Source organism: Mycetomoellerius zeteki, unplaced genomic scaffold (genome assembly GCF_001594055.1).
Source record: "Mycetomoellerius zeteki isolate Tzet28-1 unplaced genomic scaffold, Tzet1.0 scaffold135, whole genome shotgun sequence".
NCBI classification, from domain to species: Eukaryota; Metazoa; Arthropoda; class Insecta; order Hymenoptera; family Formicidae; genus Mycetomoellerius; species Mycetomoellerius zeteki.
The window spans coordinates 5209137-5223652 of NW_017256287.1; the positions used below are offsets into that span (position 1 = coordinate 5209137).

Consider the following 14516-nt stretch of genomic DNA (forward strand, 5'->3'; position numbering starts at 1 on the left):
TTCTCATGTACCTTATAAGATATAATATTGCTGTTTTTCCGTCATGACTGTTTGTAAAAAAACCTGTTTAGCGTATTTAAGGCTGTGAATAAAGGATTGAGACTTATGGCGAAGCGAAATAAGCAGTTCAACTCGCGATTGGTTTATAAATTATTCTTCGGCATTCGGTTACAGGTCTTTTTTGTTCGGGAGTCTAACAGTCGAATCTCTCTTCTCTTTGCTCGCGAGATTACTCGCTCGTTCTCAATGCTCTTCGACATCTTTATAAAATAATCAAAATATTATTTCCGCAGATCATTGTTATTTATTATGGTTTACATTTATAATTTTAAATGCGTATTTTAAATACTTTTTTTTTATTCAATTGGATGCAATTGGATTGAAAAACTGCATTTCCTATTCAAAATTTTGAATTGAACAGTATTCACAATGCACAGAAAAAGCTGATATTATTTTTAAATTGAAAGGCATAGAGATATGATCCATGTAATTCCTATAAATGAATAAAAATGCATTCAGGATTGAAAAGCATTCATTTTAACATTCGTGAATCCATATTTCTAAAAATCTGAATTCATTTCAATCCATTCTCGTTTGCTGGGATGTACGAAAGTATAAAGTATATGTGTACGAGAGTCTATATGTGTATGTTGTTATTAAGAACTATCAATTTTAACGATTGTAACAATGTAATCGCCATATTGATGTTAATAAAAACAACAGAAAACATTTTTTATTGTATAGTCAAAACTAATCTTCAAAGGCACATGTATTCTTTGTATGGTCAGTAATTAAGGCCGCGGTATTCATAATCGAATCTTATATTTAAGACCGTCTTAAGTACAATCTTAAGATGTCATGAACCAATCAGAAAGCCGCATTAGCGTCTTAAAATATTACTTAAGACGATCTTAAAATAAGAACGGACTATGAATACCGCTCTAAGAAGTTGCAACGCTTTTTTTTCAATAGGTTTCAGAATGCAATCTACTCATCGAGTTGGTTCTTACTTATGGATCCATAAGTAAGAACCAATCGCTCGATGAGTAGGCTGAATTCTGAAATCCGTTAAAAAAAAGTGTTGCAACCTTTTTACTGATTGTACACATACCTACGTCTAATCAATCTGATGCAGTAACATTAAATAAATGTTACTTTTAATAATCATATAATATTATCAGGAGTGGACATATAACCTTCCATTAATATTTCGAGAATATCATGTAATATTATATAATTTTAGTAAAATATTAAAATGTTACATTTAATATTCTAAGAATATGCCTAAGATATTATTTCATATTAAATAATATTTTGCGCTTATAGGGGATCGATTGGTTTATACATTTAAATTTAGTGAAGAACTAAGGGCAAGATCATCACATTACAAGATTTTACAACAGTTGCAAAGCTGTTTTTTTTTGTTGCTAAAACACAGTCATTAGTTGCGTTCAGCAGAATGTTTATTTTATAACTGTTGGAAGTTTTATTCGCGCTAATTGGATTATACTTTTATATATATATATATAAATATAGAGAAATAGTTTTATCTCAGCAAAGAAAAGCGTAACAAAAAGAAGGTTCTGCTGAATCATTGTTCCAAGATCTCGGATGAGAAAGAATTGAACAATTTTTAAAATGCCTCAAATGTTTAAATGTGATTTATTTTTTTTTCTCTCTGAGCTCTCGGAGCGATTCCTAACATCAGCTGTGTTCTCAAATTTACTGTATTGAATTACTTGTATTGAAAATCTATAGTGTACGTGATGTAAACTATAGATTTTCAGTACTGGCAGTAAATTGTGGAACGCAGCCATCGTCGACAGAAGGTTTAAAATTTCGCGCCATACGAGCGGCAACCGTACGATAAGCAGCCGCGTCGCCGTCGATGCGTTTGCGGACGCGCGATCAGGACGCGACCCAATGGACACCGACACGGGCTGCCTGTCAAATATACGGGATTCACGCGACGCTTCTTTCGAATGAGCTTGGCGGCGTTCTGAGGATATGGTGCGATGTCGCATCCGACGGTGGCCACAATAACGCGCGTGAATCACATTGGGCTTCCACGAGGACCGCCGAGCAGAATGTAAGTGTATGTCGCTTCATTTGTAATGCACATCGCGCACCCTGTACGCGCGATGTTTCTCCCCTTTTCCAATCTCGCGAATTTCCCACGGGACGCGTGTAGGAAATCCCGACGTGCGACGTGTTAACATACTCCCATTCGCGTCGTTAAAAGTACATTGTTCTTCCTTTGACATCCCGCGATCCTCTCCCGCCGCTCAATATTGCGTTCGCCTGACCATGTAAAGAACTCCGATTAATCAGTCATGTCACAGATGAGATCTCGCATTACTTTCTGGTCGTTAGATTTGCGTGACACGATACCACGGAACAGCTTAAACGTCTGCGAGAATTACTGCGTACAGTCGTGGGAATTAGATTTAAAATTTGACAATTTATTGTAAAAAGGAGTTGAGTGTGTTCATTGAATATGTACATTATATATACATATATTTGTGTTGATAAACTTGAAAAAAAATTGGCAGTATATTGCAAAAAAGAGTTGAACATATATGTTATATTTGCGTTGATAAAATTCAAAAAAATTGATATATTACAAACAGGAAGTGAGTGTGATATGTATATTGAATGCTGTATGTATGTCCATATTACGATAAAAAGTTTTAAAAAAAAGTCAATTTTGCGTAATATGATTAATATTTAATGTCTGATATGAAGATCAATGTTATTCGAAATTCAGAAAGAATATATTTTATTCATGATGACTTTGAATACAAAATTTAAGTTGTGTACTTTCATTGTCTTTAAACACCACAAAGACTAATAATATTTTTCATATAATTTTCTTATCTTTATAAGCAAAAATACAAATAAGATGAGAATATGCAATATATAATTTTTTAAATTAAATGTTATTAATTATTTATATTAATTTATTATTTGATATTATATATAAATAGATATATGCTAAATTTAACTGTGTTTCTTCTCAATTGCCCATATCTCACATCGAAAATTAATTCTATTGAATCTGAGAGCCTTGTCAAATTAAAATTTTGATGCTTTATATTTATATTAATCTTTTTTTTTGCATTATATACGACGAGCAGATGAACTCAGAATCTCAACGGCAGCTTTGTTTTACTACGATGAAAGATGCTAATTCTTAAGGAGCTCTGCTTCTGTTGAAGTGGTTCTGGTTCAAGAGGCCTGCTAAAGCATAATGAGAGCCATTGTATCAATCGTGCTGATCACACTGCTGTGTGGCATAAGCTTAGCCCCTATCAATGCCATTAGGAAATGTGCCAGTAGAAAGAAAAATGTTGAAAATCTTTCTTTGAAGCAGAATTCAGCAGGTGTACCTGAAGTTACATCCAATGATCATAATGTATGTTTTTTTATAATAAGCTAGTGTGCTTTTTGAAAATGATGATTTTAAAATTATATAGTATAAATAATGTTCACACTAACTACAAAATATTTAAAATATATATCTAACTTTTAGATAAATGAAGATGTGAAATTCGAAATATGTAATAATTTCTGCCATGCCTTATGGCAAGAAGATAAAACGGCAAATGGCACTGAAATAACTATTTTGTCTCAAGGTATATATCATGTAGGAGTTCATTATGCATAAATGATCATTATTTACGCACATAAATATAAAATGTTATATTACTTTTTTGATATGGACTAGGTTGTTGGAAACAATCCGGTGAACAAAAATGCGAAAATACAGAATGTGTTGCACTCCAGAGATCTACAAAAGCTTTGAACAACACAAAGTTTTGTTGCTGTCACGGAGATTTCTGTAATCTCAATATTACAAGCTCCAATCTTGCAGATCCAGACAACAAAATATTTAATCCTCTTTCATCGCAAAAGAGTCAGCCAAGTAAGATAACAGCATTAATAGCAATTATTATATAGCAGAATATTTACTTTTAGTTTGATATTTCATAGAAATGATATTTCATAGCTTGATATTTCATAGAAATGATAATCAGAAAACATTTTTTAAAATACATTATTTTGTAATATTTTTCAGCTACAGAATATCTTGAACAGTCAAACTATGAACGATTGTTGCTTATTATAGTAACTGGCGTAGCATGTACATCGCTAGTAATATGTACTATATCCATGATTATATACAAATCCTCTCATAACAATATTTTAATAAGATTAGGAAAGTCATTATCTTACAATGATCAGTTCATGGATAGCACAGCATTAAGAACTGGTACTTACACTGTTGATCATTTGAAACTCGCAAATATTGTAGGTATGTTTTTTTTGATTAAATTAATCAATAATCCTTATTTATTTAATATTACAATGAATAAATGCTTAATTCTGGTTAATTTATTATAGTATATATTATAATCATCTTATAATCACAGGTCAAGGACGATACGGATCAGTCTGGCAAGGGAGTATGGGAGACCAAGATGTTGCAGTTAAAATATATCCATCACATTATCGCAATTATTTTCAGAATGAAAGAGATACTTATTGTCTACCTTTTATGGAACATCCATCATTATTAAGCTATTATGGTTGGCATTTTTTATTGGACTTAAAACAAATTATATTAAAACTAGCGATATAATATGAAAACGCTTTCTTTTTTTTAATATTTGAATATTTCATACCAGAATATAAAATTAATTTATATTTCCGTTTTAGGTGTGGATGAAAGAATAAGCATGGAAGGTAGTATTGAATATCTTTTGGTACTCAGTTTTGCTTCGGGTGGTAGTTTAACAGAATTTTTACGAACCCATACTATTGATTGGAACACATTCTGCAAAATGAGTCTTTCCGTAGTTAAAGGACTTGCTTATTTACATACGGATATACGCAAAGGTGGTATGTATTGCATTACTTGCTCAAAAAGTATGGAAATATTTAAAATATTCTTGATTTATTACTGTTTTTCATCAAAGTAAAATATAATTAGATAATTAATTCTAATATTAACATTTATATAAATATTAATTTTTAGACAAGTTTAAGCCATGCATTGCACATAGGGATATAAATTCAAGAAACATATTAATTAAAGCTGATGGTTCTTGCTGTATTTGTGATTTGGGATTAGCAGTTCAAATCTCTGGATCGAAGTATTATTCTAATGGAGAGGAGCAGCATGCCGAACTAAAATCAATTAATGACGTGAGTATCAAAATATCTAAGATTATGTATATTCTACAATTCAACCTCTGTCGAAATCTATTACGCTAGGTGGGTACTCTGAGATACATGGCACCAGAAGTGTTGGACGGTGCTGTTAATTTACGGGATTGCGAAAGTTCTTTAAAACAAATAGATGTTTATGCAATGGGTTTAGTTCTTTGGGAACTGATTACAAGATGTTCTGACATTTATATTCCTGGGTCGGATGTACCGCAATATAAACAACCATATGAAAATGAAATAGGTTTGTGTATAAAAAATATTTCTCAAAATCATGCCGAATTTATATCTTATTTAAGTTATTTATGAAATATTTTTATTTATATACTTTTTAGGTCTTCATCCAACGTTTGAACAAATGCAAGCCTTAGTATCACGTAATAAAGCCAGACCACTTTTAGAAGGTAACTTAGTAGATAGACCAGGAGTGCGTTTGATTAAGGAAACTATAGAAGATTGTTGGGATGCTGATGCTGAAGCTCGTTTAACTGCTTTGTGTATAGAAGAACGACTTTCTGAACTGCAATCTCATCGTGGTAATGGATTTACCATTATTTAGCAAATTATATGATTTTTACATTTTCTAAAAGAAAAAATTGTAGTAACAATGCACTTTACTGATGGAAGTCCAATGGTGAATTCTCACTGCACCTTAGTGCCTTCAACGACAAACAGTCTTTACAGTGAGTCCTCGCATCATGACAATATACATGTTGTTCAACTTACATTGAACATGGTGCAAGATAGTAATACTAACGACAGTGCAATAGCTGAAAACTTAGTTATGTTATCACCATCTGACAGCGTTGCTCATGAACACAGTTGTAAGTAATTAATAATATTCATTTATTTTTACTACACAACGACAAACTCAAAAAATGAAGTTTTCCAGAAAATGAGTTTAAATGTTTTAAATCATTAAAATTTTGTAATATTAATTTTAAAATGTGCACTTTTGATTTTGTAATAATTGATTATAGAGGAATAAAAGGCTGTGATTCGATTCATGCTCACAACACTCGTGAGCATCATTTAACCTTGTTTAACATTCGATAAACAAATGATTCCAAGAGTAAGTGCAGCCAAACTATGTTCTTTTAATCCTTGTATTGATACTGGACGCAGTATCTTGCAGATACACATTTGTCATTCCGCGATTTAACCATAATTTGTCACTATTCTTGTATTTTTAATTTTTACTCGTATATCAAAACTGATTTATTTCTGTTTATTATTTTTAAATTCAAACTGATCATATGTTTATTTCTTGCTCTTACATTCAAATTATTTTTTATTTCTTGTATACGAGTTATTTTTGTTTTTATTTTGTAAGACTAAATAAAAACCAAAGACTGTATTAAAAAAGTTTAAATACTAAATAAAAAAAAATTAAAATAAAACGTTAATTTATTAATTAAAAATACCTTATCTGAGAAAAAAGAAAGTTAAAGATTTTCGTAAAATTTTTAGTATTTTACCAAATTAAACAGGACTGGGTATGTATTTGAAATTTTTTGTCTAAAATACAGTATTTTTAATACAAGTATATTTTGTAAAAATACATTTACAAATACTGTTTTTCAAGTAAAAGTATTTTAAATACATGCCCAACCATAAAATTAAATTTTTTTGTAATCAAGAAGCTTTAAAATTAATTTCGTAACGAACATAAAATCTTATTATTATTAGACAAATTATTAATCAAGGATTCGGACCAAAAATTTCGATCCGGATAATGGTCCGAGGCTAAATCCAATTTTTGCTTCCAGTTTTTTTATCATAACAGGTCCGTTTGGATTTCGGCCCTTTTCGCTTTCGGTAATTACATGCCTGTAACGGTCACCGTTATAACTACACGAATTGGAACTGACACCGAAACCAAAAGTGAATAGCCTCGAACCATAATGTAATTTCGGTCCGAGTCCCTGGTTATTTTTTTTAATAGAGTATATTTCTGAGATACATGTTCACGTTTTTTGTTAGATCCTCGTTTTTCTTTTTGCAAGCAACTCAAGTGACAATTTTTTAGTTATGTCGTTGTTGTAGCATATATGATATTCAATACCTATCATTCATTTTACATTTTTATAATTTCATTTTTCATACACAACTATTTTTGATAATCTTGTTTCAGTCAAAAATTCAAACGAAGTAGCAACATATAATCATACTCAAACGCTTCAGCCGTATCAGGGTAGAAATCCGTGTATGGAAAGAAATTTAATGTTACAATCAGATTCGTTGGAAGACTTAAGATGTAACGGTAACGTTCTCGTCGATAAATCACTGAAGCATGCGTGTAATGATCAATACAAAACTGGAACAGAAGCACAAGGCTTAGTTTCGCACGATTATTTAAGTCAACATACTACTCAGTTAACACAACTTAGGCCGGCAACGCCTATACCATATGTTCAAAATGTTATTTCCGATGAAGGATCATCTTCTTATGGTAAGAGAAAGCAGACAAATGTACAGGACACGTCTCTTCAAGAAAGCCCACGGAAAAAATTATTTGCCTGGCCCAATTTAAAAAAATTGCTCATCAATAAGAAAATGTATCCATATAGCAGATACCAAATAGATAGGGAAGATTCTAAGTCAAATTTATTATCAAAGCAAAATGTCCAGATTAAAACTGTAGAAACGAACGTAACAATTTCGCCTGGAGGAAAGTATGTAAATGGTATTATTGGTAAGACTTCTACTTCGGCGATGCCAGTAGAGAAGAATGACAAAAATATCGCACAAACGGGGAAACAAAAACAGTATGAGAGTGATAATGCGACGTCTAACGCGCGTCCTTCCACTTTGCCTCTCGTAAATTTAAGAAATAAAAAACGAGAAAATAATCTAAACAGGCAAGAAAGCATAGATAAATTTAATGAAGTCTTTAATGTGGGTTCGAATGTAAACAACGCACTGAAGGATCCACATATGAGAATAAAAACACCCGGTGATTTACCGCCGTCTGTTAGAAAAGTTCGCGGTCGAGCGCAATCAACGGCGCGATTTTCGCTTTACGATGATCGCATGATGTGCAATATTCTGAACGAAGAGGACGATCAAAGTGACAAAGCCATTTGGAATTCTGTGCCATTTGGTATGGATCTCGGTGATAGTGATGGAAAACAATCACCAACGAAACTTGGTACCAAAAATGTTACGTGCTTTTAATCAGATATTAATGTATTTGTAAAGTCTTTATGTCTATAATATATAGAGTCAAGAAAAAAAGGAACGCTGTAAGGTATCTTCAGCTTCGATTTATGTACAGAATTTGTGTATAAGAATAAGTAAGATTTTATACTCGACGCAAAATATATTACTACGATACAAACACTAAACAATGAAATTTTAAAAAAATTAGAAATGTAATCAGAAACTCGTGCTGTTCAATTGATTTGTCACGTTATATTGATAGCATACTTTGGACGTCGTAATGAATGCTTTTGATGAAGTAGATGATTGGGTATGACAAGTGCACATAATAATTACAGATAGAAAATAGAAAATCAAATGGACGTAATCTATATGCGCTGAAATATGAGAAATGAGTTTATTATAAAACTGTTTTCATATATACGATATTTGTGATTTATTGTAATTATTTATATTCTCAATATTCTTTTCGAATTAATAAATTTTCAATGTAATTGATAAACATGGACAATCAATATTAACATTTACATCACATAAGATATTGTTAATATTTCAATATATAATTGTCTTTTACTTTTTTTCACAACATTTAAAAGACATAATCTCTGTGTAATGTTAAACAATCTCTTAATGTCAATACTTATAGAATATTCTCCATCTGATATTATTAGCTCAAAGACTTGTGAAATTATGGACGAAAGTACGTAAAGTCTTTTATTATCGATTTTGTATACTTTTTCTTCACGAGAGGAGACTGCGTATTTCCTTCCTTAGATATTTATCAGATATATAAATCTATAATTAATGCAAAGCCATGGATATTAATATAGGTGATTGTAATTATAAAGTAGAAATAGTAAAAAGATATATTTGAGCACAAAGTATAATTGTATCGGGTTATATGAAAATTATTTTTCCTGATCCCGTAAGCTCACTGTAAATACCTGTAGTATAAAAAAATTATTCAAATGCGTTAAACATACTTGTTATGTTATGTTGAAGATATCGTAAAGTCTTATGTTATACATTTTGCGATACTTTATCGTACATGTTATTATTGACAAAATTAAGATAAATATGATTATTCATAATAAAACAATTCATAATAAAGTATGTCTTCTGTCAACAATTTTTGTTCTTTTATTTAAAGCTAAGTGAACATTTATATACAATAATGGAATGTTTATGAGATAAATTAGAATAATTTTTCTGAAGATATTTCAGCTTTTACATGAAATAAAAATCCAAGTAAAAATCCATTTGTAAAATTTTTCAACTTCCTATATATTTTTAAATTCTTATATAAATGTTATGTAAAAGATTAATGTTTATTTTATTCAATAAATTACATTTTTTAGTGTACTCGTTATTAAATATTATTAATTTTGTCTTGCATTAAAAATGCAATTTACTTATATTTTTAAGCAATATAAATATTATAATGATTATAACTTAACATACAATTTATGTCATTAATAGCATAATTCATTAGATCAAACTGCGTGTATCGTAATATGTATATGTGTAATTTGCATATACATATAAGTTCTTTTTTAATTTAATTAATTTTGTGTATCACGTCTTACGTCACTGAAAACTTTGATTACACTATTTACACTTTGGGTACACATGATCGACACTTGGATGCCGTGAGTACTGAGTACTTCACGTGGAATCAATAAAGTTTACATTTGTAAAAAAGTGTTTGATATTAAAACAAATTGATAATCATGACTATTGTAACTCTTTTAAGTCGCAACGTCAATTTGAGTCAGTTATCGAAGCTGCGACCGTGTACTTACGGAGTAAGATTTTTAACCTTTACTAAATTCTTAGGTTATGAGTTTCAATCGCTTTTGCATAATTCAATAACACAGAAATTCCACTATGATTTACTGTACCGCGTAACTTTTTTAGCGAAATGTGCGATTTTTTGTATCGCCCACTAAATTGGAAGAACACAAATCATTAGAGAAGCTCAGGAACATTGGTATATCGGCACACATCGATTCCGGAAAAACTACTTTAACCGAACGTATCTTATATTACACCGGCAGAATATCCGAAATGCACGAGGTAAATCTAAAATGTAATCATTACACGTGTCTTTGTAAGTGAACTGTTTCTATAAGTCGATAAAAAATCTCATGTATTGTATATAAGTATACATTGCATTGATGGAAAAGTAAAGAATTTATATTTGTAAGACAATAAAACAAAATCGATTCTAAAGACTAATATATTATTGAAACAATGACACATTTATCAACATGTTCATACAGAAAAGTTTCACAACTTTCATAAAGTATGAAATTATACAACCCAACTAGAGTTGTACTGCTCAAATTTTGAAAATTCCTGACATACCTAGGGTGCATTCCGTTTCACGCATGATATGCATAATTTAAAAGGATAATGCATCATTTATCCTTGTTTAATATTCGATGAATAACAAGGATGATGCATCATGCGTGAAACGGAACGCATCCCTGGTTTTAAAAATTACATTACAATTAAAAGTATAACATGTGAAAAGAAAATAAATTTTTGCACGCTATTCTAATTAAAATGTTCTGATTCAGAAAGAAGTAAAAAAAATACTCATTGAAAAATTGATAATTTTGAATCATGTCGTTTTTCTATCTAATATTATGTTAATGTTTATGTCTATGTTTATGTCTTATAATCTTAATGGAGAAGTGTTGTTACTCAGAACGAGCAGTATGAAATTAGTCACAGCACTGAGCATAATGACTAATTACAATAATTCACAAGTTGTAGATATTTTGATAACTTTCGGCGAATGTGGAAATGTGCAAGAGTATCAAATGAATAATATACATATGTCCTCCTCGAAGTTACATAACTTTTGTCTGAAACTCTTCTCAATCCCATATCATCTTCTCGAGATATAGTATCAATTAAAATGAAACACCCTGTATATATAAATTATATATAATAATAATAAATTTCTGCTGTTAGGTAAAGGGAAAAGATAATATAGGTGCAACTATGGACAGCATGGAATTGGAAAGGCAAAGAGGCATCACTATTCAATCTGCTGCCACATACACATTATGGAAAGATCATAATATTAATATCATCGATACACCAGGACATGTGGATTTCACAGTGGAAGTCGAAAGAGCTCTGCGCGTCTTGGACGGTGCTATCCTCGTCCTATGCGCCGTAGGTGGTGTCCAGTCACAGACTCTAACTGTGAATCAACAGATGAAGAGATATAACGTACCCTGTTTAGCATTTATCAATAAACTGGATAGAATGGGTGCAAATCCAAAAAGAGTTCTGCAACAGATGAGGAACAAACTGCATCACAACGCTGCATTCGTACAGTTGCCGATTGGTTTGGAAAGTAATACAAAGGGTATAGTTGATATAATTACGCAAAAAGCAATTTATTTTGAAGGAAATTTCGGAGAAATTGTTAGGGAGGATGAAATCCCAAAAGACATGAACGCAGGTATAAAATAATAAGTTCATGATACATTTACATTCTATAAAGTTTTAAATTTATAAATTTACTAAATAAAAAAAAAAAAAAAATTTGCTAATTTGCATTATGTCAATTAGAGGTAAATAAAAGAAGACAAGAATTAATCGAGCACTTAAGCAATGCAGACGATACATTCGGTGAATTGTATTTGAATGACACAAAAATAACTGAAAAAGATATTATGGATGCCATACGTAGAAGTTGCATAAAAAGAAAGTTTACACCTGTGTTGGTTGGTACTGCATTAAAAAATAAGGGAGTTCAACCATTATTAGATGCAGTAATAAACTTCTTACCAAATCCAGGAGAAGTAAACAATTATGCTTTTCGAGAAAAATCTGAGTAAAATCTAAGTTTTTTATATTGGTATGATTTACTCGATATATACGTAATAATCTATGAACAAATTTTATTTAATTTTAGCGACGAATGTACCCAAATTTTATTGGATTCTGCTCGTGATGACAAAAACCCTTTCGTTGGATTGGCATTCAAGTTGGAAGCTGGCAAATTTGGTCAATTAACATATTTTCGTTGTTATCAAGGAATGTTAAGAAAATCAGAAAATTTATATAATACAAGAACACAAAAGAAGGTAATTATATATATAAGCATACAATATTCTCATTATAATTACCACTAAAAAATATTTTTTTTTAATGCCATAATTATATTTTAGGTACGAACACAAAAATTAGTTAGACTTCATGCAAATCAAATGGAAGATGTTACAGAAATTTATGCGGGAGATATATTTGCTACATTTGGTATAGACTGTGCCTCTGGTGATACTTTTGTCAAAGATTCTAAGCTAGATTTGTCAATGGAATCGATTTATGTTCCCGATCCCGTGGTATCTATGTCTGTACAAATAAAACAGTCGAAAGATCGAGATAATTTCGCTAAAGGTATTAACCGATTTGTCAAAGAAGACCCAACCTTACGTTTCCACTATGACACAGATAACAAGGTAATATTTTTTATATCACTTTTAACAAAGATCACTTTTGTCTTTTTGAGACGTTTTCTTAATTTATGTCTTTTACAGGAAAGCATAATATCTGGCATGGGCGAATTGCATTTGGAAATTTATGCGCAAAGGTTAGAACGTGAATATAATTGTCCGGTCATTCTTGGAAAGCCAAAAGTTTCTTTTCGCGAGACTTTAACTAAACCGTGTGAATTTGACTATCTTCATAAGAAACAAACTGGTGGTGCTGGCCAATATGCTCGCGTGATTGGAATTATAGAGGTATAAGTTTAATAGATTTTTATCATTAATGTTTATTGATATTATTTATCGATGTCGCATTTTGATATTTTTTCATTTCAATGTTTTTCTCATAAAGAAAAATTTGTTTTTTCAGCCTTTACCACCTACGAAAAATACAACCATCGAATTTTCGGATGAAACTATAGGAACCAATGTCCCGAAACAATTCATTCCAGGTGTAGAGAAAGGTTTCAGAGCAATGTGTGAAAAAGGTTTGCTCTGTGGTCACAAACTCGCTGGTATTAAGTTTAGATTACTCGATGGTATGCACCACTGCGTCGACTCTTCGGAATTTGCCTTCTTCCAAGCTGCGCAAGGTGCTGTTAAAGATATTTTTCAAACTGGTACCTGGCGAATTTTGGAGCCAATCATGATGGTTGAAGTAGTTGGTCCGCAGGAATTTCAGGTGCAATAATATTGTCTATACATATTCATTTTGCAATTATATATCTTACTGCTTTCCATTGGACACACAATTTTTCACGTATTTGTTTATAGGGTACGATATTAGGACAACTCACTAAGAGAAAAGGAATCGTAAACTTTACGGAAGTGGTAGATGAATGGTTCACAGTCATTGCAGAAGTACCACTTAACGAGATGTTTGGTTACTCCACTGAATTGAGATCGAGCACGCAGGGCAAAGGAGAGTTTACCATGGAATATGCAAGGTACAGCCCTTGCTTACTAGAAGTACAGGAACAACTTATTAGACAATATCAAGAATCTGAGACATCTCAGAAATCGAAAATTAACTATAGAACAAATTAATTTCCTGCTTTTTAGTGAAATTGCGCAATATTATCATGAATGCTTATGACAAACGCATTATGACAATATACGCATTGTTTATACTTATATATTTAATATACTCGACGTAAACCGATAAGTTACTAGTAATACATATAATTAATGAACGGTAAAAAAAAAATGCAAAATTCGTATACTTAACAAATGTGTACAAATGTATCGAGTTGTAAATATTAATCCACGTCCAAAAATATGTGATATGAAATATGAAATAAATATGTAGAAAATAGTTTTTATCTCTGTGCACATATGGTGAAAAATTGTTTTATTTTACTTTTAGATAATATTCTACTTTTAGATAATATTTATTTTAATGTGTTATGTATATACATAACATTCTTAATATTAGAATAAAAGTAACCAAAATGACAAGATTATAATTTTTTTTTAATTCTAATTTATAATCATTTTCTGAAATCTTTCATGATTTGTTGTAATATGTAAATAATTAATAACCTTTCTTTGTTCATTATTATTTTAAATAATTACATTATTTAATTTATTTTTTTCAGTTCTTTTTTAAAAATG

The 14516-nt window shown here is 30.8% G+C and overlaps 2 protein-coding genes across 3 annotated transcripts; both read left to right on the forward strand.

The window, feature by feature from the left end:
- Positions 1-1909: 1909 nt before the first annotated feature.
- wit (kinase protein wishful thinking) lies at positions 1910-8793 on the forward strand. Of its 2 annotated transcripts, none has more exons than XM_018461909.1 (12): positions 1910-2089; positions 3135-3415; positions 3533-3635; positions 3728-3925; positions 4079-4315; positions 4434-4589; positions 4720-4902; positions 5039-5208; positions 5278-5473; positions 5565-5765; positions 5832-6053; positions 7364-8793. In XM_018461909.1, the coding sequence occupies exons 2-12, from the start codon at positions 3251-3253 to the stop codon at positions 8404-8406; spliced, it is 2874 nt and encodes a 957-aa protein (XP_018317411.1). In that variant the 5' UTR covers positions 1910-2089; positions 3135-3250; the 3' UTR covers positions 8407-8793. The 2 variants fall into 2 exon arrangements, with proteins under 2 accessions (XP_018317411.1, XP_018317410.1); XM_018461908.1 differs by having other exon boundaries at positions 3138-3415.
- A 1243-nt stretch (positions 8794-10036) lies between these two features.
- mEFG1 (mitochondrial translation elongation factor G 1) lies at positions 10037-14167 on the forward strand. The gene is made up of 9 exons (XM_018461914.1): positions 10037-10196; positions 10309-10467; positions 11374-11872; positions 11983-12247; positions 12329-12500; positions 12585-12875; positions 12954-13157; positions 13273-13584; positions 13677-14167. Exons 1-9 carry the CDS (start codon positions 10122-10124, stop codon positions 13947-13949), a joined length of 2250 nt encoding a protein of 749 aa, XP_018317416.1. The 5' UTR covers positions 10037-10121; the 3' UTR covers positions 13950-14167.
- The last annotated feature ends 349 nt before the right edge of the window (positions 14168-14516 follow it).

What these genes read in the sequence shown, in the direction of transcription:
- wit (XM_018461909.1), top strand. Translation starts at nt 3,251, where the DNA reads ATGAGAGCCATTGTATCAATCGTGCTGATCACACTGCTGTGTGGCATA. An exon ending in GAAACTCGCAAATATTGTAG is followed by an intron (nt 4,316 to 4,433) that starts GTATGTTTTTTT and finishes TTATAATCACAG; the next exon opens with GTCAAGGACGATACGGATCA. An exon ending in CGTTGCTCATGAACACAGTT is followed by an intron (nt 6,054 to 7,363) that starts GTAAGTAATTAA and finishes ATCTTGTTTCAG; the next exon opens with TCAAAAATTCAAACGAAGTA.
- mEFG1 (XM_018461914.1), top strand. Translation starts at nt 10,122, where the DNA reads ATGACTATTGTAACTCTTTTAAGTCGCAACGTCAATTTGAGTCAGTTA. An exon ending in GCTTTTCGAGAAAAATCTGA is followed by an intron (nt 12,248 to 12,328) that starts GTAAAATCTAAG and finishes ATTTAATTTTAG; the next exon opens with CGACGAATGTACCCAAATTT. An exon ending in ATACAAGAACACAAAAGAAG is followed by an intron (nt 12,501 to 12,584) that starts GTAATTATATAT and finishes ATTATATTTTAG; the next exon opens with GTACGAACACAAAAATTAGT.